Source organism: Acanthopagrus latus, chromosome 22 (genome assembly GCF_904848185.1).
Source record: "Acanthopagrus latus isolate v.2019 chromosome 22, fAcaLat1.1, whole genome shotgun sequence".
Classification (NCBI taxonomy): domain Eukaryota; kingdom Metazoa; phylum Chordata; class Actinopteri; order Spariformes; family Sparidae; genus Acanthopagrus; species Acanthopagrus latus.
In genome coordinates, this window is record NC_051060.1 from 18,069,124 (window position 1) to 18,091,246 (window position 22,123).

Genomic DNA, 22,123 nt, shown 5'->3' on the forward strand with positions numbered 1-22,123 from the left:
ACTGGTGTCATTTTGAATTACTTATACTACTTGAGAATTTCCATTTTCTGCTACTCTACACTTGCACTCCACTACATTTTGGAGGCAGTTATTTTACTTTTACTCCACTGCATTTATTTGATAACTTTAGTTACTAGTTACTTTTACATCTTTACAGATATAATGTCTCATCAGAGCCAATTTTTTTTTTCCTTTTCAGACAAAAGAAACACTGATTCAAAAGCCGAATGTTGGATCTGATAATCGACCAACTGAAATGCAGCCAACCCAGAGTCGTAGATAAACACCTGTAACTATGTTTGATTAACTTTTACTTTTGCTTTTGATACTTAACTACATTTGATATAAAGAAAACTTTAGGACTTTTACTACAGTACTACTTGTATTGGAGGCTTTCACTTAGAACAAATTGATATTTTAAAGTGATATCTTCACTGTGACTTAAGTAAAAGTCTTGGAAAAACTGGACATGCATCTGCGGCCATATGTACACACGAACGAGCACAGACACATGTATACACACATGCCTATCCCAATTAATAGACACACACACACCTTCTTTCATCTCACACATAATGTTGTTGGAAAACACATAATAGCTGCTGTTGCTATATAATTTAAATATATATCAAATAAAATTACAAGTTAAGACACCAACTGACTAAGTAACTATTACTATAACCAAAGTAATATTTTTAAAACGATAAGTGTGACTTTTGGGTATTTCTTACAACACTGAATGTTTCCATCTGAAATGTAGTGGAGGTAAAACATAGCAGAAAATGTGAATACTGAGGTGAAATACGAGTGTGTTGAGAGAATGTATGTACGGTAGCTAAACTCTGCTGCTGGGAACAGTTTTTTATTGGTACATTACTCTAAATGACTTACGGAGTGTGAATATAGTTGTTCCTGGATTGGTTATTCTTCTTCTTGTATAACTGCACATGCATTTTCGGCTGATGCACGTGCAAACAGTCGCGGACAGACACACACACACACGTGCCACTTTGTCTGAACACTGGCAAATATAAGCACACACACCCTTACATATAAATGACTGATGCTGAATGTCGAGTAAAACTTGTTGGAAAACCCCATGACATCTGCTGTCACTACCATAAAAACAAATGTAAAAACATGTAATAAGATTAAAGGATGAAGACAGCAACTGACTAAATAATGAGTCTGCTGAGGATGTGAGTGTAGCTGCAGACCATGCAGTCATCATGATATGGATATATCGAGGGGAACAAGGGTGACTCTTGACCAGTCAACAAAAATTTCCTGGAACCTCAAAGGGAAATGGCTTAATTGCGCCTATATAACAGATTAGAGATATTACAGCGGCACATTTCATTACACTTGAAGGTGAAATGCCTGAGAATAAAGTGTTGCTTATTATTTGTTGCGCTGGTTTCACTTGCTTTGCATACTAACTGATTTAGTCATGCGTAATGTGATGTTACACCCACAGGATCAAGTTTAGCTGTAGCCACCGTTAGCTAGTTAGCACGCAGCACTGAAGCACTGGGGATGTGTTGGGTGTTTCTTGACCAGGACTGGCTGTGGCTAGCTGGTGAGCATGCTAACTTCTGCAACAAGATACACACTCAACACTACATTTTTAAATGAATGCTAACGTATTGCCTGTTTCACACTGCAACATTGCAAAAGCTCAAACTCTTGCTGAGTACATTTGTCGAAAGTCCAATTAAATTATTCCATTCACAGGTTTTTAAACAACAAGTTTAAAAAGTAAAATCATTTTACTTTTTGAAGTGGCTTTTTTCCCCACTTCCACTTCCACTATTTCACCTTCAGTCTTAAATAAATTAAAAAAGCCTTTATTTTTCTTGTTCAACATGAGTGTTAATCATCTGTACAAAACATTCTTGAGCAGAAATGAGATCTAATATCTTAAAGGTTTTAAATGTATTGCTGGGATTAAATGATGATCCAGTCATGCTGTCGTTTCCATACAGGTCTTTATGAGAAGGGAAATAAAACAGTGCCACCACGTGGAACATTTGTTACCTTACAACAAGTTCTGTATCAACCCAGAAACCTAACTGACCACTAACATTGTTTTTATTTAATCGGTATTCATTAAATATTTAATCCAAATGTATTTTTGTCTTTCATATGGATGTTTATATTGTGTAACTCCAAGTGTCCCAGACTGAATAAAGCTTTTATTACTTAGAACAAAAGCAAATTTAGACACAGATCGCATGGTCCGAGCCCCGTGCTGTGGAAAATGGGGACAAACTGCAGATTATTTTGAGTAACTTCAGTATTTTTACCACTGAGGATGGACTGAGGATGATTGCCTTCTCTAACAGCGGCACTGCAGCACTGAGCCGGCCTAATGGTTGTTCCAGAAAATGTCAGAGTGTTGGAGCGTCAGACTCCAGTCGTCATAAAGGCAAATGTCACGGTATAATGATAGCAACCAGCACTGCCATCATTAGGGCTGGGCTGCTGGAGGCGACAGAAGCTCCATATATATACTCAAACTGCTTGCTGGACTCAATTCTGCAGAGGACTGAGTTCTGAAAAAGTGCTGGTCTTTAAATATATGACAGGCGAATCTAAAAAAGTAACCAATACTAAACACAAATCAAGTTTTAACAATACATACATAAAAATACATAAAAAAATTACAAAAATTACATAATTGCCTAAAGCAGCATTAGAATCACATAATCAAATGCATCAATAAACATCAGTGCAACACTAGAATCAGTAACCATGCCTTATAAACTCCCAAATTCATTTAAAGGCTGATGTTTCTAAGCTTTAATTTCTTGTGTGTTGGGGGTTTAACTGCATCTCTCAACTGTGATCACACATTAAACATTTCAGGATGGTGCATCTGAATATTTCATTGTTGCAGAGGAAGTGTGGAAGTCCTTTTAAAAGAGTCCGTCAGTGTCAGCAACCATCAACTTGACTGTTCAAATCCACCTACCCTCAGTGTTTCCCCTCTCGCTGGAGCTCCCAGGCAGGGAGTCATTTTCAGGGTCGCTGCAAGAAAACTCATCCCATTTCTGGACACAATTGCTGCCATGACTTTGTCTTCCTCTCTGGAGCTTTCTCTTGGATCCTCCAGGCAGACTGATGCCCTGCTGCGTGTTTTATAGTCACCTCCAGGTCGATGTCGGCACCTTGCATCAGCATCCTCAACCCGATCATCTTTTTAATCATTGTCGTTTTCATTGTAATGATCACGTTTACCAAATTGTCATGTTGGACGATCGCAATGTCGTCACTGTCGTCATCATTAACGTCACCAGGGGACATCTCTTTATTCTAAACTTGCCTCTGAAAGAGCACAGTGATCTGTAGTCCAAGATGTAGAGAGATCCAAATATATCCAAATAAGAAGAGGCTAAAGTTGTCCTGATTTTTCCATACTTACAACTTAATGTCAAACATTGCATCTAAATTAAATCAATATTCATAGACAGTGGTGAACACATGCACAAGCCCTTGAAGCTCAGCATTAAAGGAGCAGTAAGTAGTTTGGAGGAAGAAATTTTGATCAGAAGAGAAAGGTCTTCACTGACAAACTTTATCTTCATGACTGATTAAACTGAATCAGCAAACTGACCTTAAAGGACATATGTTTATATGTGGCGGACCCTGCCACCTGTCTAGCTTTAAACAGTGTTCTGGGGACATTGTTTTCCTCTGAGAGCGGCTTGTTTATTCAGATATGGTTAAAAAGAGTTTGAATTATTACCTCATTAACATTGTTAATATTACAGTTCTGAGTTTGAATTTATTTTCCAAAAACTACATAGTGCTCCTTTAATAAATGAGTGTGTGTAACCACTTCTCTTACCACCACCTTAAAACCTTACCTGAACTAACCTTATGATAGACTTTCATTATCAGTCAAGACTAAAGATTTGATGTCGGCTGAGACCATTAACAAATTGTAACACAGTGTCCACATTCAATTTCTTGGTTTTGTTTTGTTTTACTTCACCAGTTCAAAGCTCGACCTGCAGGTGGCAGTGTGCAACTGTGACTGCCGAGCCGATCTGGAAACACTTCCTTCCTCAGCCCTCTACAGTTTTAGAAAGACAGAGAGACTGTAAAGTACAGATGAAATGATAACAATCATCATACAGTATTACATCCAATACATTTTTCACATTCTCTCTTCATGTAGCAGCTTCCATTTCATCACTGAATATTGATTTTGGTGCCTTTGATATGGGGCCGTTCGAGGGTTTGTTTGCCTTCTCCTAAAGCTCCAACGTGTGGACAAAAACAAAGAAGAAGATGATGGTAAAATCTACCCCGACAGTGGTGTTTAAGTAATGGCAGTGCAGATACAAAGGGTGCAGTGGAACGTAGTGATTTGTGGAGTCTGTAATCTCAGACGTAACATGTGCAGGCTGTGTGTGGATCATTATTACAGATAAACAGCAGCTCCGAAAGGCGTTATCAGGGATTTCTAATTCTGAACAACACTGATGCTCTGTAGCGACTTCATCCAGTTGTTATTCTGTAAATAATTTTTTTTTTTTTTTTTAAACTAAAATGATTGCATTTTCAAGCAGCTTCACAGACGAACAGAGCCATACTGTCGGCTCCAGAGAGGTAAGAGTTTATGAGTCTTCTCCAGGACAATCTTCCCCACTGTCTCTTTGTAATGTAAATCTTTGCAGGGAAATTCCTTTTTCCACTTTACCCTCTTCCCTGGAAGTTGGAGGTCAGAGGTCACCCACACAATAACCCCCCGGAGCTGCTTAACATCCAGTGTCCTCCTTAAAGACACGCCGGCAGACTCCTTAAACTATATACACAACCTTGAACTCCAGTCAAAGGACGTCTTCTCACATCATCAGCCACCCTGCTGTCATCTTATTGAAGACGCAGTAAATGGTCCAGTGCTTTAATTATCATTTATGCAACTGTAGCTTGTGCATCAAAAATCAATGCTCCTCCCCTGATGCAATGTAACTCTGCCCTGATGAAATGGGTTCATTAATATCGCTTGACCTGGAGTAGCCTTATCAGTCAATAATTTGCTTGCAAACAGATCGGTCCACACACACACACACACACACACACACACACACACACACACACACACACACACTCTTGGACGTCAGCATTATCATTGTATAAGGGTTGCTGACGCATGTAAGGGGTTCAAGTCCGGTCTGGACTTATGTGGGACGCTTGAGTCAGTATCTCAAGCACTTTCCAAAGAGGGCTAGTAAATTTTTAACATTTGATCTATTATTTTTCTTTAACCCGCTGTGCTTATTCTGTGCTCACACCGGTGGAAATTTACCAGCAAAGTCAAGACCAGATGATGCAAGAATGACCAGCATATTTCCAACACATGAAATGAAGCCATTCTCATTATTTGGACAAGCTAAAAAACTTCAAAACAAGCTTCTAAGGTGTAATAAAGTTAAACTTTTATTGCAAACCGAACATGGTCACATAAATCTTAAACAATTTTACAATTTACAGTACATTTAACATGAATTGTTACATATACATATTTAAGCATACCTTTAGTCATTTTTTGTTCAATATACATTAAAACTAGTACACATGACTCCAAATATACAAACAAACTTAAATACCGTCAAACTGCATTACAGCAATATTAAAATGGAATGTTCAGTTCTCGATGTCGTCAGCTCGGCCGAAGGGCCATCGTTAACGTTCACTGTGAGGCGAATGGAAGACTATATGAGGGGGACACTGTTGGCAAGCAGAACCACGCAAACGCCTCTCTTTCTCACCTAGCAGCAGTGCTCTCTCTTTTTCTCTCTCTCAATCAGCATTAACGTCGTCGTTGTTTCATGTGCAAACGAAGATATGAAACACCGCTTGAGTCTCTACGTCTCACGCGTTAAAAGACAGAACAGGTGCATTAATTCAGAGCTACATCGTTCCTCTCTGGTGACTTTCCAAAGACATTACGGACGAAAAAAAACCCCAAAAAGATGCGAGTTCTGATGGAGAGAACAAACAAAGGCACGTTTGAGAGAAAAAAATAAACAAAATAAGAACATCCCCCTCTGTAACATTATGCTTCAAATGACTCCCTTTTTTCAAACACATGGAAATAAAATGAGAAGAAACTAAAGCACCAAAACGAACATCACCCCCAAGCTACTCGACCACAACCGGTACAGTCGGTCCCTGCGGGCGGTTGGACAGAATCTCAAAAGAGGGAAGGTGTATCGCTACATAGATGGAAGATGGAAATCCTTGTCAGGGCTGGTACAGTGCGGTCCAGCCTTCCTCTGTTGAGAAAAGGTGGAAGTTGGTGTGTGTGTGAGTGTGCTTGTCGGTTGTGGCTTCAAGGATCGAGGTGGGCTTCAAAGCTGCCTCAGCTGTGTGCAAAGGACCTCCACTATTGGGTAAGAGACGGGCGATCGAAGGCTGCAGAGCGTTTGTGTCTGACGAAGAAGTTGTGCGTTGGTAAATCAGGGTAAGACTGGAGGATTTCAAACCCCGATGAGTCACTGAATCATGGCAGACATCCTCTTGTAGCAACTCTTCGCAACGCATTCAAGAGTTGGAGAGATCATGGCAAGTACATGTGTAGAAATTCTTCGCAGGTGCAAGGGGGGTTGGTTTTTTCGGAAAAAACATCCATCATCATCATCATCATCCTGATGGGAAATGTAAGGTGGGGGTCAAGATGCAAGTCCATGGACATGCCACAGTTCACGTCCTGTAAGTCTAAACAGGCGTCCGTATGAAGTGCCTGTGTTTAAATCCTATAGGTAGGAGTCCATAGACGGGGCGTAGGAGAAGCCCACGAAGGCCTCGGCTGCCTCCTTGATGCTGGCCGTGACGAGCGCGCTGTCTGGGGAGCAGCCAATGGAGCTGGGCACCGGCTCATCTGTGAACTCTGGATCAAAGTGCCGCAGGTCGTTGGGTCCCGTCTGGGAGGGAGAAGGAGGAGAGAGGGGAGACGAGTGGGGATTAGTCAGGCTGTCATCGTCAAAATGCCACGCCATGAAAGGAAATGTTTCAATTTGCAGCAAGAACGTTCTGTGCTCTTGTGATCTAGTTACATAAATGCTCCGACTGAGCCTGTGGTCTCTGGCTACTGCTCAGCTGAAAGTCGTGAAAAGGGTACGTACCACGTTGGGGTTGAAAGGAGGGGTGATTTTCTTGGCATTGAGTTCGTCCCAGTTGATCGGGGAGAAGAATATGTGGTTCTTAATTTCAATCTGTGAAGGGACACAGATGACAGACCGTTAAACGATGTCTTTATACACGCTGTCATATCTGAACACGCTCATGTGACCCGGTACTTACAAAGTCCTCCGTGCAGCCCAGCCTCTTGGTTCGGTCCTTCTGCAGCAGGCCCTCCAGCAGGTGTCTGGCTGCGTTGGAAATGTTAGGTTTCAGCTGCAGCGGCTTGTTCAGGATGTTGTCGTACATCTCCGCCGTGTTGCGGCTGTAGAACGGAGGCTGCAAGGGGACAAAAGGGAACTGATAAGCATCTCGGCACTGACGGTCCACATGACGAACACAGATAGGATCAGTTTAACATCGCGTATAGTTTCAGGTATGAACACGTGGGAGATGAATGCGATATAAACTGGATCTTTGATGTTAAGTTATGTAAGATGAGCTCTACTCACCAGGCCGTAGAGCATCTCGTAGAGAACAGCTCCTAAACACCACCAGTCCACTGTCCTGTCATACGGCTGCTTGTGTAGAACCTCGGGAGCTAAATACTGCAGGGGGAGAAAGGACGGGAAGACGTGGTGAGCTACTGGATATTAAGAGAGAGCAAGTTCTGAATCAGAATCACCAGATCTCTCGTCCTTACCTCTGGCGTACCACAGAAGGTCGACGTGGTCCCGTTGGGTTCGATGTTCTCCTTGCAGAGGCCGAAATCTGTAAGGATGATGTGTCCCTGCGAGTCCAGCAGGATGTTCTCTGGCTTCAGGTCTCTGTAGACGATGTTGAGGGAGTGGAGGTAGCCGAGCGCGCTGGCGATCTCTGCTGCGTAGAACCGGGCTCTTGGCTCGAGGAAGCAGCGCTCTCTCTGTAGGTGGTAGAACAACTGGAAGACAAGAGAAAAACAAGGGGAAAAGAGGACAAAGGTTATAGCAACAAGATTTTTGTCGAAATAAAAAAAAAAAAAACCTGAAACGCCTGCTGTCTGAAATGTATGCTTTCCAGTTTTTATTGCAAAAAATCCCCCACGAGCAGAGGCAGGAAAGAAGCGGTGGAAAAAAGACGGATAGCGAGACAGAAAGGAAACCGGATGGGAGGAAATAAAAGAGGCAGGAAGGCGAGCGCTTTAAAAAAAGGTTTGACAAGACAGATGAAACGAGGGGCCAGAGGTGGAGTGAGGGAGCAGAGAAGGGAGGGGGAAAAAAGAGTGGAAGAAAAGAGAAAGGGGAGAAGGAAGGAGAGTAAATGCATCCTGTTTCCTGACGAGGCCCATATTTAATCAGCACTGTCTTTACTCGTCCAACAATCGCAGGAAATTAGCTCGATTGGGGCGCACACTGAGGCCGAATGGCGCTTGCTAATTTTGGCCCTTGAGTCTCTCCCGCCGTCCCAGCCCACCCCGTGGTTTCCTGAGAGGCGTTTTCCTTTAGAGAATGAAAGACAGAGCGAGAGCGGCGGCTTCTATTCTGCTCCTCATGACAGGAAATCCCCTCTGTCTGTCTGCGCTTCTGCCTCGTCTCCATCTCGGATTCAGGGACTATATTAAAACTTCTGTCCCTTCCCTAGTCATTCATCTTTGGCTCCTTCCTTTAAATAGCCTCCCTCTCCTCTTTCATCAGCTCTGCTTTTCATATCCTTATCTTTCAAGCGGCATGCAGTTCAGGCAGCTAACTCACCTCTCCTCCGTTGATGTAGTCCAAGATGAAGTAGAGCTTGTCGGCCGTCTGGAAGGAGTAGTGCAGGCCAACCAGGAACGGGTGCTTGACATTCTTTAGCAGCACATTCCTCTCCGACATGATGTGCTTCTCCTGAGGGGGACAAAGAGCAAGGCGATTAGCGACGTCAACAAGGAGACACCTCTCGTTGTGTGTGCGCTTCTGCTCGTCTTTCGTGCGTTTACCTCCTTCTTCTTGAGGATGGCCTTCTTCTGTAAGACTTTGACGGCGTAGAACTGGTCGTCCGTGCGGTGGCGCGCGAGCAGCACCTTGCCGAAGCTGCCCTTGCCGATCACCTTGAGGAAGTGGAAGTCGCTGGGTTTGGCAGAGGGGTTGGAGGATGGACCGAGGTTGATCTGTTGGGATGGACTGGGCTGCGGGGGCAGGGAGAGAAGAGGATGAGGATGTTGGAGCCATAATATGAACACATGGTAAACAGAGGATATGTGTGTGTGTGCATCTCTACATACAGCAGCAATGTAAACACAGGAAGCCGAATGCAAATATACTCACAGGAGGAGACGGGTTCGCGTTCATGAGCTCAGGATCCTGCGGTGGACTCAGGTTCAGAATGGACTGAACTTCAGGACTGTAAAAAGAAAAAGAAAAAAGAAGAAGTGACAAAGAGTTCAAACTTTGCATCAAAAGCAGGAATTGTTCTTTAATGTGAATCAGCTGGTGTGGAAGCCGCAAAGTTTCCTCGGGCGACAGCTAACTGGCATTTCTGGCCACGTTTCCCTGCGCGACAGTGGAACAATAACATGAGTCAGATGGTACTCACTGCTTGCAGGCGTAGGAGTTCGTGGCGAGCCTCTGAATGAAGTCGTTCAGCCCCATCCTCCTCTGTTTCATGAAAGCTGCAGCAGGAGAAGGAAACAAAAAGGAGGAAAAAAATAAATGTTTAGATTCATGAACTTAAAAGAAAAAGCAGAAAAAGAAGTCCATCCGAGGCAGGAAGAGTCACAGTCAAACACCCAGCTAGGGATTCCATACCGGTGACTAGCGCCACTAGCCCTCTAGACTTGGAGTAAGTCAAGACGGGCTTCTCTGCTTCTGTTTTGATCGTCATGATGTGATGAGTCGAACTGCAGCTCAGCAGCCCAAAGGCAAAAATGTAAACCACCTTGGTTTTGACTCTGGCTTTATACCAGGCTGAGGGATGGAGGGAGGGAGGGATGGAGGAGAGAGGGAGGAGCCGCCCACCCCATGCAAACACCCACACCCCCTGGTGGGCGTGATCCCCTGCAAACAGTTCCCGACAGGATGATCGATCCCGTGCTCGGCCAATCGGAGGCCGTTGCGCCCGCAGCGCGTCATCGCCGCACCTCGAGTTGCGGTTGCGTCAAAAAAGTGAAAGGAAAAAAAACAAAAAAAACATAGGAAAAAGGAGGAAAAAAAGTTGCCTAGCACCAGTCAGTGTGGTGTGAGGCCACTCTGTACTTTTTTGCCCATATGTTTGTGCAACTTTGTTTAACATCCCATGCGTCACACGGCAACACACACACACACACACACACACACACAGCCAGATTTCAGCCTACATAAGAGTGCAGGGATCCATCCCATAAGCTAATGACATCCAGATGTGTCCACTGAAGGAGCACATGTGTTCCAGGAGAGAACAAACTGCAGATTCTTAATAGAAACTGTGCAGGAAAGTTCGAGATTATTCTCCAAGTTGCTGATTATTTCCGTAAGGCTGTAATCCATCCTCCTCATCCGGCCTCCCCCACCACCACCTCCTCTCTCTTCTTGGGTTTGCAACTTGCCCCTGTACAAATAATCTGATAGCCACCTCGCTGACCCTATCAGCTTCACTGTTTGGCCGCCTCTCAATTAAAACGACCGAGAGTGACGCAGGCTCCCTCGGTATACAAAAGACTGGGAGAGAGGGGAGAGCCTGAGCCGAGGGAGGCCCGGTGCCAAGAAAAAAGCCGCTGGTAGTGGAAAAGTACAGACCGAGAAAGTCGTGGACACATCCAGCTCAGACTGAGGGGGGAAAAAAGAAGAGAAATGAGCTAGATCAAACCCCGCAATGTGTTTGAAGCCTTTCGGAAGCAACCAAACACTTCGGCGTGACGATCAGAGCGAAATTATGTGGAAAAATAACACTTTGCGCCGCGTTTTTGCGCGCTGGCACACAGCGGAGCGGCCGGGCTCAGCCAGGCGAGGTTATGTAAGGCACCTGGTTGGACTCTTATCTAAACCCCCCCGAGCGGAATGAAGAGTCTACGAGGATTTTTTTTTTTTTTTTAAATCACTTCTGAAGCCAGAAGGGATTTTGATTACCAGCGTGCGTAAAAGAGAAGAAGAAAAAGAAGAAAAATCCCACACTTCTGAGCATTTTTCTCCCCAAAGTCATTTAGAGAGATCACCTGCAACTTCAGCTGCACAAAACAAACAACCACAACCCCTGAATTAAAAAGAAGAGGAAGAAGAAAAAAAACCTTTCATAAAAGCACACAGAAGCGGTCTATTTCCTACGATTCAGCCGGAGAGAAAACAAACAAACCTTTCAGATCCGAACGAGTCCTCATGTTGCTGCCGGCGTCTCCACAGCTCAACAAGTTTGCAAAGAGAGAGAGAGAGACTGGCCTACTGTTCCCCTCACACTTTTAATAGACCTGCTATCAGCGACAGGGAGGACTTTACGCAGATAACAGCATCATAAAAATCCAGGTCACTGGATTATGGGGTGAATGGAGCGCCCACCCTCCTCCTCCTCCTCCCCAAAGTATGTCTGCCGCTCGCCTTTTTTCCCCTAACCCAGACTCAGACACAAAGTGGTCTGAGGGTAGAGGGGGGGGTGGCTGCTTCAGCTTCGCCCTGACAAACTAAAAATACACCTCCACTGCAAACATCACATCACCGTCAGGTTAAGATCGATCCCCGCCGTAATCGATCTACAGGAGCGTCAGAGGAATTAGAAATATTTCTCTCGATTTGGAGACAAAAAAAAAAAAAAAAGCGACACGAACGCGCAATCCACAAGCAGTACTTACATGTCAAGGCGGTCGTTTTGTCTTTCATAAGGACGCTTTAAATGTTCCCCTCAAAAAATCACAACCAGGAGGAGAGCGTCAGGAGAAGGTTCCTCGGCAGGCAGGTAATCGAACTACACCGCATTCCTCCCCTCGGAGACTTTCATCCACAGGATTTTCTTTTCTTTTTTTTTTTCTTTCTCCTTCCTCTTCAGGGCGGAGACGTCCCGCCTCTATTTCCCCTTCCACACCACCGTTTTTTTTTTGTTTTCTGTTTCACGCATGGTTGCATGGAGTCTTTCCTCTGGGGAGGCGGGGTTGCTGCTGCCTTCACAGCCTCCTCATAAGCCTCACCCTACCTTTGAGTTCATTGGAAAAAAAACATTTGACCTAACTTTTTTTTTGTGCAATTGCAAAATGAAGGAAGTACGTTTTATTTAGATGTCTGTCTCTGCAGTGTGGCAAGACGTTGGCACCTACTGGCACCCAATCCGAGACAAAAATCCAACCCAACGCAAAAAAAAATAAGACACTGGCACAAAAATCCAGCAGTTTGACGGCACGTGAAACTGCTGGATTTGTCAATTTCTTGGTTCTTTTGTGCGCCTGTAAACCCGAAGGAAGCAAAGACTACACACAAAAAAGAAAAACCTGTCTCAACGGTTGAATCATCTTCAACCGGTAGGCAGTCCAGCGCTTTCTGCAGCCAAGGTCACTCACCCGCTGAGCTTGGCATTTAAAAAGTAACCCAGATTCGAGAAAATCCACGTGCACATTAATTCAAAGTGGCTGCCAAGGAGTCGAGGCCGTGTTAATTAACCGTGTGTCTCTCTTTCGCTCTCCCGACTAGTTTTTTGTCTTTGAGAGAGGAGATAAAGCACCAGCCCGACACAGACGGGTGACACGTGCCCCCGCGATTCACGCAGCGAGGGAATAAACATGGAAACAGAATGAAGAATGAAACGGAGACGGGACGACTGATGATTGCATTCGACGTGCAAAAGCACACCTTTAACCTTCATCTATTCAGGAAAGCTTCCCTCGGAGCAAAACTCTCTTAATTCCCGGCGTTCGTTCTTTTGCGGATGGATAGAAACGCCTCCGTAAAATATGAGAGGGAAGCTAATTTGCTGTTCCCCTTCACAAATTCAGTGGAAAGCGAGGGAGTGTGTGACAATGTAAGCTTTTGTTCTACGGGTCGACACAGAAGCAAAAGCAAAAGCAAACAGATCTGCTTCGTTCCTGCACAGGTCGGTGTTGCGCAAGGTACCGCACCAATAATTCATGATGGCAAATAACTTGAGAGGTTGTTCTGCCAGGTGTGTTTCTGGCAGTGTTGGAAAAAGTACTCAGCAGTCACACTTTGACTAAAGGTAAAGACACGTCCTGTCACTTTTTTTTCATGCTAGTCCTCCTTCTTCAGGTGATTGGTGTGGCATGGTATCCATTCATTAAGATCACGGTTAGCAACCGTTTTGAGTGAACGCTACTTAGTCCACATAGCCAACGCTTTGTAAAACCTTGATAGCATCGGCAGTTATTACGCCGGTCTGTTACTCACGCTAGTTCCGACAGCACCGGCGTATCGCCCACAACTGGTAACTTGTGGATATGTTACTCAGCTAGCATGCTACCAATGTTATCTAAATCTGCCATCTAACTTTTCACCTGGAAAAATATGTATAAATAGCGCTGAATTGCATTCTTTACTCCAGGCAGCTAATTTGTTTTTATGCTAACTTCCAGCTAGATAACGGACTTCCTGTTGACTCACATACGAACACAGAGCTAATTGGAAACAAGGCACGGAGTGTTAAATACAGTGTATACAGTGCGTGAGTGTGTGTTTGTGGGTGTTTGTGTGTGTGTGTTTCAGGGAGCGAAATCGTATAATCTGTTGCTCCCGACCCCCTCGGCCTCCTTCAGAGAAAGTCACTGCGCTCGTGCATGTGTGACTCTGCAGTTTTTAAATATAGCCTCAACTTTTTTTTCTCTCTCTCTCTCTCTCTCTTTTTTTTTTTTTTTACGGCCGTCTCTTTCTCTCCCTTAACTCAGGTCAAATCTATTATTAATCTGTCCCCCATGGCCACCTGATGCACTCACACACACATTCAAATTCACACACATGCAGAGCTGGAGGGCAAAACAAACCTGCAGGGAGTCTGACAGCACACACACACACACACACACACACACACACACACACACACATAAGCTGGAGGGCAAAAGCAACCTGCAGAGAAGATGACAGGAGATGCACACACACACACACATCCACACACACTTTCTAAAACAGAGAGAGAGAGGGCACTTCCTATACTCCCTCAAGGTGTCCAACACTCCTCTCCCTCCCTGCACCATAAGAACTTAGTGTGGTGGAAAGAACAAAAACGATATTTCTCCTTGAGACGGAGCAAGTTGCAGCGCCGCCATCCTTCAAGAGGCGTTTTAATCTCCGACATGTCGCCGCTGTGGTCCACATGGGACGCAAACTTGCATCTCTTAACAGCACCTGAAAGCATCACGCGCCAGACAAGTGAAACCTCACATACTGCTCTCTCAACTACAAAGAACGAGAGAGGGAGGGCACGTGCGAGCACAGAAAAGTACAAAGTGTTGCCCTTGAAAAACTTTGCACAGACTGATTTTTAAACTCAGCAGGAAGAGCAGCTACTTTGCAATTTCACCTGAGCAGTAGTGAGAGCTAAAAACAGCCGAGGATTAAAAGTGACGAAGAGGAAGAAGAAGAAGTAGACGTTACCTCCGCTGGGGTGTAGGCACTGCATCTGCAGTCATAGCCCGGAGTGGAATGAGATGAGGGAGAGGTGCTGAGGGAAGATCAGGAGAGGGGGACGAACGAAAGCGAGGGAGCGACACTAACAATAGGCCCAGCCAGTGATTTTCCTCTCTGGCCCGCTCTCCTCTCTGGATTAACAGGCTGCCTGCGTTTGGGCCCCGAACAAGAGGAGGCTCCACGATCATCAAGCAGAGTGTTTCTAGCCTTTTCTATATGCGTGTGTGTGCGTGTGTGCGCGCGAGAGGCACTAGTACGTTATGTAACCCACTAGTGGCACTGTCGTTGGTGCCAAAGCCAGCATACACACACACACACGCAAAAACACACAGACACACACCCCCAAGGGCTATTTCGTGATAGGACAGGAAGGGGTTCACTGCAGTGCCGGAGGGGTTTTGAGGTGCAGGATATTAGAGTTGTAGTATAAACACATAAATACACACACACACACACACACACCCTCAGCCAACCCACCCACGAGTGTACCCACACATACACAAAGACCTGCATATGCCCATGTTCACGCTGTCTCCGGCTGATGACATCCATCCATTAATTCTCCTCCATCTTGTTAAGTCCGCGCTCTGCGCCGGGGGATGATGAGGGTGTTTGTGGCGACAGTTGATCCGCCGATGAATGTGAATGAGCCTCAGTGGTGAGGAACCAAATGACACTGTTACATAAAGGCTGCGGCTATTCAGAGAGGACAGCCGGGCTTTTATTATGCCACGGTGGACTGTCAGCGCGTGTGTGTGTGTGTGTGTGGAGTGCTTGGCTAGCCAGGCGACCAAAAATGGCCCACTTATACCCCTCAACTGGACGGTCATGTGACATCATTGTCCTGTCCCAATGGTCTGTGTGTGCTCATGAGCGTGTTTGGTAACACTTGATCAGTCCCAGAGTTTCACAATAACTTCCTAGAAATGAGCTGACACGCAGCGGTTAGATCATTCAAAAGTTCATAGAATCAAGTTCCAATTAATTGCGAGCACGAGCTGTAGCTAGAAAACAGGAGAATAAAGAGAATGGAGAATAAAGTTTCCTAAAAAAAAAAAAAAAAACAACAACCTGTGGTTATAATGGAACAGTGTTTGATCTGATGTTGGCCCATCCAAAATATCCAAGTATCTGCGTATATGATGTGAGAAATGCAGAAAGTGCCCCAAAAAATGAATTTGACAGAGCTCACTGGTGAGCAGTTTCATGTAGTTCACAGTGTGGTTCAGTGGAAAAACGTACATCAATGCAAACCCAGGACAGTACAGGACGTAAACATTACTGGTGTCCTCCTTGGACAAGCTGTAATGTTCACTAGCTTCGTTAGCTAGTGTCTTGTACATGTGAACAAGATGCTTGTCGTGCTATTTATTCACCACAGATGAATATATAGCACCACTTTATGCTTCATTCTGATATTTTGGATGGCCATGGCAACTATGGAGTTCCGTTTTTGGGGCTGGACTGACCCTTTAACACTAGAATGAGGTCAAGGGGAGATAATCAAATGTAGGTCTAAGGGACAGCCCTGGATCTGGATGCAGCACACACACCCAGTTTATAAGTTAAAGTACTTCACAGTATAATTGCAACAAACATGTTCAGACACACCTTTCTTGAAGCTGTCCACATCTCTGGTTTGGGAGTGTCCGTCTGGATTATAAAATATATGCATGCATTTGTTTTGTATTAGTGAACGGGTTTGCGTGTCTGTGAGTAGGTGTGTGTGTGTGTGTGTGTGTGTGTGTTCCCCCGTTTGGGCTTTTCGAAGGACAGGTTGACACAGGTGAACAATGTGCTGTGAATGGTGGGAGAAAAGAGTAAATAACAGCCTCGAAAAAAAGGGAGCTTGGATGTGGATAACAGTGTGCGTCACCCAGAACAAAAGACGCACATTTGAGAACATACACACACACACGAACACACACTCAGGCTTTTTAATCACACGTTAAATAAACCGGTTGGCATCTCAGGAAGAGGAGCACCGTAAGCGAGTGTGTAAACGCTGATTAACTGTGCTGCTGCGAGTGTGTTAATGTGTGTTAATAAGGGTGTCCTCAGCAGACGCTCTTTGTTACATAAGACTACTTCTTTTTCTCAGAGGAGTGAAATAACGCAGAAATCAGTTCGGTTGTCAGCTCCTCTGTATAAGAACTCCCGTTAATTATCATTACTCGCTCTCTCTCACACACACACATGTGCGTGGCTGCATCGCTGTAAGTTACTCATATATGACAAATCTCAACTTTTTCAACTGCTCCTGAAGCCGCTAATTGCTGAACTCGGAACAACAGGGTGGAGCGGCACCACGGCCATCGCCACAGGAACAGCGTGTCACCAGCTCGGCTAATTGCTCGGATTTTTTTTCCCCTCCATAAGCCGAAAAACTCCCATAATTAACAGGCAGACAACTCCCAGTGATCAGAATATGGTTTATGTTCCAGCAGGAAGCAGGTGCCCACAGATCTGCCATAACGTGTTAATCAGTAGCTTAGCATGACAAGCAGTGGTGGATTGTGACTAAGTACTAATTTGAGACAAACACATTTGTGTTGTTTTGTTTTTTATTTATGTTTCACAGATAAAGCCTAAAAAAATATGTTTCAATATCACAATATTCTTGTGATGACATGTTATTTTTCAGAGTTAAGCCTAATTTATCATACTTTGGGTACATTTTGCTAATAATGCTCGGGAACCTTGACTTAAAGCTACTACAGAGAGCTTTTGTTGATTCTGATGGCATCGACTACAGAGCAGATTCTTCCCTGAGGCTGTGAAACACCTCAATTCATCCACAGCACACTAAGGAATTGTTTTTTTTCACTTCATGACTTATCCAAATCTGATGGACTGAAATCCGACCCGGTGATGGGCAACAAGAATAACTTCAATAACTATACAGGAATAGCCAGTCTTGTTGCTAATTTATATGCTTTAGTGCTCAAAAACCTCCTCCTGAATACCCAGTTTGCTCTGATGACAACAGGGCAGTTGCGCTAAATAATTGTTGTATGCCAAACCAGCAATGCATTCATAATGCAAATGTTTGACGTGATGACATAGTGCGATGTCACAAAGTCACAGCATTAAAGTCAACGAGGCTGATGAGGCATTTAAGGAGCAGTGTTTTCTGTGGGAGAGAGGAGCTTCTATTGGTGCAGACTTGACCTCTTTTACTTTCAAGATCTTTTACATGCACAGAAACCTTTTTAAAACACTTAAGGAAAGGAAAAAAATGAAAAAGCATAATAGGTCTCCTTTAAATTAAAGAAAACTCAATAGTCCAATTTGTAAGATTGTTTATTATTCAGTATTTGGGTTGGTGGCTGGCCCAACCAACCCACAGCATTTTAAAAAAACTATTTATTTGTTTTTATAATCCCTCAATTGTTTCCTAAAGTGTTGTAGAGTAGATGTGACCCAGTATATTGCTGGAACTATATATTACCATGGTGAAACACATTACAGTAGGAGCCTGCTTATTATAGTGATGTCCCAGAAGGAACAAAAAAAAGCTAACATCCTGATCTAATAAACCTACTGTAATCATCTGAGGCCTGATCTGCTCTGCCTCAGGTTTTCAATCCCTTTCCTAACTATTAGTGTCTCAGTTTCTCTCAAAAAATGTCAACAAATGCCTCGGATGGTGAGCGGAGCAATTAAACACTCGTGTCTCATGAGGAGTTCACGTGTTGGCAAATCCAAGATGATTTCCCACATAGGTCTCAATAAAACAAATAGGGGAATTGATAGGCTGCATGCCAAAACGTGACAAGCACCAACACACTGTGTACTTTGGATTGGACTGTGACGTGCGGCACAAAAAAGGTGCATGATGGAAAATTAAAGTAGGGTCGCTTATCAGCTATAAAGTGATTGTGCCTCTTACCCAGTAACACACATGTGGATTCAGCAAACGAGCACAGAAAGACAGTCTCCTGCTGCAGAGAGCGGCAAAAGTTGCAAATGGACGTTGGAAAAGGTCACCGTGTCATGTGTACAATGATCCACGCTTGGTGTTGTGTCGGTAACTACTGTTTTCCTCCCCAAGCCCGTTTTCACAAAACAACAAACAGTAATCTTGGTTTATGGACAACAGTTATTATCCTCGGAGCTTAGAGGTCGGATTAGACGGCCAAGTGGTAAGGTAAGGTGTATGTGAATGCGTGCAGGCTGAATCACTTGCAACGCGGCCAACAGGTTTGGACGGATAAGGAAACAACAAGCCTGAGAAAAACAGACGGAGGATGAATGGTGGGAGAGTAACAGAAAATAAACAGAAGTGCCGATAGTAAAGAGAAATGATCCGGGACTGACGGCAAGGGATGATGGAGAAAGATAAAAAGAGGGATGATAGTTTGTGCTCTGGAGCCGCGGTCGTGAAAAGATGGATGGGAGAGAAAGGGAGACGAAAGGAAGTGGAGGAATACAAAACAACACGCTTAGTAGCTGGTGACTTACTGTTGTCGCCGGGGCAGCAGTAGTTGTCTGGGTCTGACTCATTGTGGTAGTACAGGTCCATCGCCTGCACGGGGAAAAACATGGCATCACTGAGGCAAAACAGTGGTAACACTTGTATGGCAAAAACAAGCAAATAACAAGCATAATACTATATATAAAAAGTGTTTTGCATATCCATGTATAATTCAAATCCAGTAAAACGGATTGACCTCCAGAGCCGACATATTAGGCAACAGTGATGAGAACAATCCTGCAAATCCAGTTTTGGATCTTTCTCTTTTGTTCTTGTTAAAATTCAGTTAAACCATAAAAGTTGATTGACATCTGGTGGAAACTTTGCAGCCCTCAGGCCTCACACTGTTGTTTCATGTCCCCATTAGATACAATACGGGCTGCAATTTAGGTCAGTGGTTCCCAGTCTGGGGATCAGGTCCCTCACAAAGCAAAGACAAATCTGAAGGGGTTGAAAGAAAAACACACTTCTGTAACATTCTATATTGAGATCCTTGTAATAAGTGTTAGTTAAAGGTGACAAGGCCCTTAAAAGGAGTTTATTAACATTACTACATGTTATTAAGACTATTTAAGTGGTACCAATTTGTAGACTGAATAAGAACATTATTTTCCTACAAATGCTAATAACAACTTTACAAACACATTGAGTTTAACCTTTCATGTCATTAAGCTTTTTAGTCACTACATTAAGACTTATACGTACGTTATCATGCATTTATATTATTATTATGATATTTTGATTTTGATTTCAAATAGCGGCTCTATTGTTAGGATGGATACATTTTTGATACTTAAAGGTGCACAACGCAACTTTTCTACACACCACAAACAGATACAGAACTCCAGATTTAAGGAATAGCATTTAGCAAATGCTAACAATGGTTAACATGTTAGCTATTTGCCTATACAGGTTTGTATTTTGAGTTATGGTTGGGGGGAACAAAAGTTACATTATGCACCTTTTAATCTAGCAATAAACATGTTTATGATGCTATTATTAACACTTAAATTCCACTATTAACACATAATAATGTCAGTAAGGGCCTTGTAAGGGGCTTATCGCCTATTAACTCATGCTTATTGGAGGAGCCTTAATATAGAGTGTTTTCTGCTACACCAACTTCTGCAAAACTTTTCTGTAAATGTTCGTCCTTGTTGCTTTTTTTTTAATACTAACTTTTTTTACTAAATACTCTTTAGTTGAACTGGTCACAACATATAAACCAGGGGGTTAAAAGAAAGACATCAATTTTGTTTTAAAGGACAAATAATTAGTGAACAACTGATCCAAGCTGCCTTTCTTAGCGCTTGAAAAGAGTACATTCACGATAGGAGACGTGACATTTTCCAACAGCGGCACTCTAAATCAGCTCCTCTTAAAACCACTGGTTGTGACCCAGATTTGTCCACGTCCCGGCTACAGTAGGTTCTTCACTTTACGTACTTTAATGAGGCTCAGTTTCCAGGGTGAGACTGCACTGAATCAGTCAAGTCCTTTGCTGTAAGTGGTGAGAAATCTCCTCTCAACAACATCCTGGCGACGGAGCAGTGTTGTGTTCTGGTGAGACCGAATGCCAGCGTGAAACAGATCTTACTCAGCTTGGCTCTGTTGACATTGCAATGTGCTCATTAACTCTTCCTGTCTAGCTTCTTGATGTGCAGCTTAGCTTGGCTGTAACTTCAGTGTGCTACAGAGTCTCAGTACTTGGGAAAATATTACAAAAGTTTCCTGTGTTTCAAAGTGAAATATTGGATCATTTAGACCTCGATCCATCATTTAAACGAAGGGAGGGTGTCTCTTTGGTGGAGCTGAGAACAACTCAAAGTCAAATAACACCAGGGGCCCCGACTAGACTCTGCATTTTCGTAAGATGAACCATAAAGGTCGGGAACCACTGGCTTAATGTTTAACAAGGCCTTTAATTCTGCAAGCCTTTTGTGGGTTTCGTGGCACATCTGAATCTGAAAAGAAAACTGAAGCTGTCAAATACACGTTGATGAGTAGAAAGTTACATAGATCTGAAAAAATCATATAAAGTTCGATCAAAGTGGAGCTCTTAAGTAGATTTATGTGGTCACTTTCTACGACTGCATGTGAAATGGGATTTATGTGTCAGCATGCGAGTGTTGACCTTCGACCTGCCACATTCGGTTATAAAAGTCGATGCACTGCTCTGTGCACGACACAATAAATGTACATGTGCACAAATGTCTCAATAATGAATAGGACCAGCATCGGCTGCGTTTCAGGTTGTCCCCCTGAAACTTCGCCGTCGTGACGTTTAGTTTTTTTTCTCCGTGATTGTCGCTGTCAGTCATCAGCTTTTCAAACCGTCTGTGTTAAACACAGTCTCAGTCTAGTTTGTATTCCAAGCCGCAGCTCTGAAAAACTTATCGCGGCTCTCAGTGTGCTCCCATGGGTGTTTTCTGAGAACGAGACAAGCTGAGGCATGTTTTTGTCTGTGTGTTTGTTTGTGTGTATGTGTGTGTGTGTGTGTGTGTGTGTGTGTGTGTTCGTGTGCGTTCGCCAGTCGTTTCAACCTCATCGGTTTGTTTATCCATTCAGAGGCAGCGCTCGCAACAATCTGCCTACCATGCCGGTCATTTCATCTGCATATAAGTCTTAATATAGCTGACAGCAGCCTATCCATCTTTTTCCCTCTGTCGTTTGCTCTCTCACACACATACAGTACATACAGATGGCGTTTCATATCCTCTCATACTGTCAACATCCCTCGGTCCTTTTTCTTTCTCCCCTGTGCTGGATCTCTCTCTTCCTTCAGGTTGTTTATTGATTCAGTATAGAGATCTGATGGAGCTGTATCCATAGTGACGATGAATCTAGGCTCTCTCTTTTTTTTTTTTCGTATTAATATTTCATCACAGATTTATGTTTCCAGAAGGAGTCAGAAAGTTTGAGTTGCTCGAGCAGAGGCGAGGGGAGAGGGAGTCAGACAGAGCGAGGGAGG

The 22,123-nt window shown here is 43.8% G+C and overlaps 1 protein-coding gene across 4 annotated transcripts in view; it reads right to left on the reverse strand.

Moving 5' to 3' along the window:
• Positions 1-5,425: 5,425 nt before the first annotated feature.
• sgk1 (serum/glucocorticoid regulated kinase 1) overlaps positions 5,426-22,123 on the reverse strand; it is a 39,950-nt gene continuing 23,252 nt past the window's right edge. The window contains exons 5-14 of one of the 4 annotated variants that reach the window (XM_037086621.1): positions 19,140-19,203; positions 9,682-9,757; positions 9,414-9,489; positions 9,086-9,274; positions 8,862-8,993; positions 7,835-8,071; positions 7,644-7,739; positions 7,315-7,470; positions 7,137-7,226; positions 5,426-6,935 (exon numbers count right to left, since the gene is read on the reverse strand). In XM_037086621.1, coding sequence (XP_036942516.1) covers positions 6,768-6,935; positions 7,137-7,226; positions 7,315-7,470; positions 7,644-7,739; positions 7,835-8,071; positions 8,862-8,993; positions 9,086-9,274; positions 9,414-9,489; positions 9,682-9,757; positions 19,140-19,203 — 1,284 coding nt within the window. In that variant the 3' untranslated portion in view covers positions 5,426-6,767. Of the gene's footprint in view, positions 6,936-7,136; positions 7,227-7,314; positions 7,471-7,643; positions 7,740-7,834; positions 8,072-8,861; positions 8,994-9,085; positions 9,275-9,413; positions 9,490-9,681; positions 9,758-9,893; positions 11,361-11,412; positions 11,822-11,902; positions 12,062-19,139; positions 19,204-22,123 lie in introns of those variants that run through there. The other 3 variants (XM_037086623.1, XM_037086625.1, XM_037086622.1) reach the window with 3 other exon arrangements.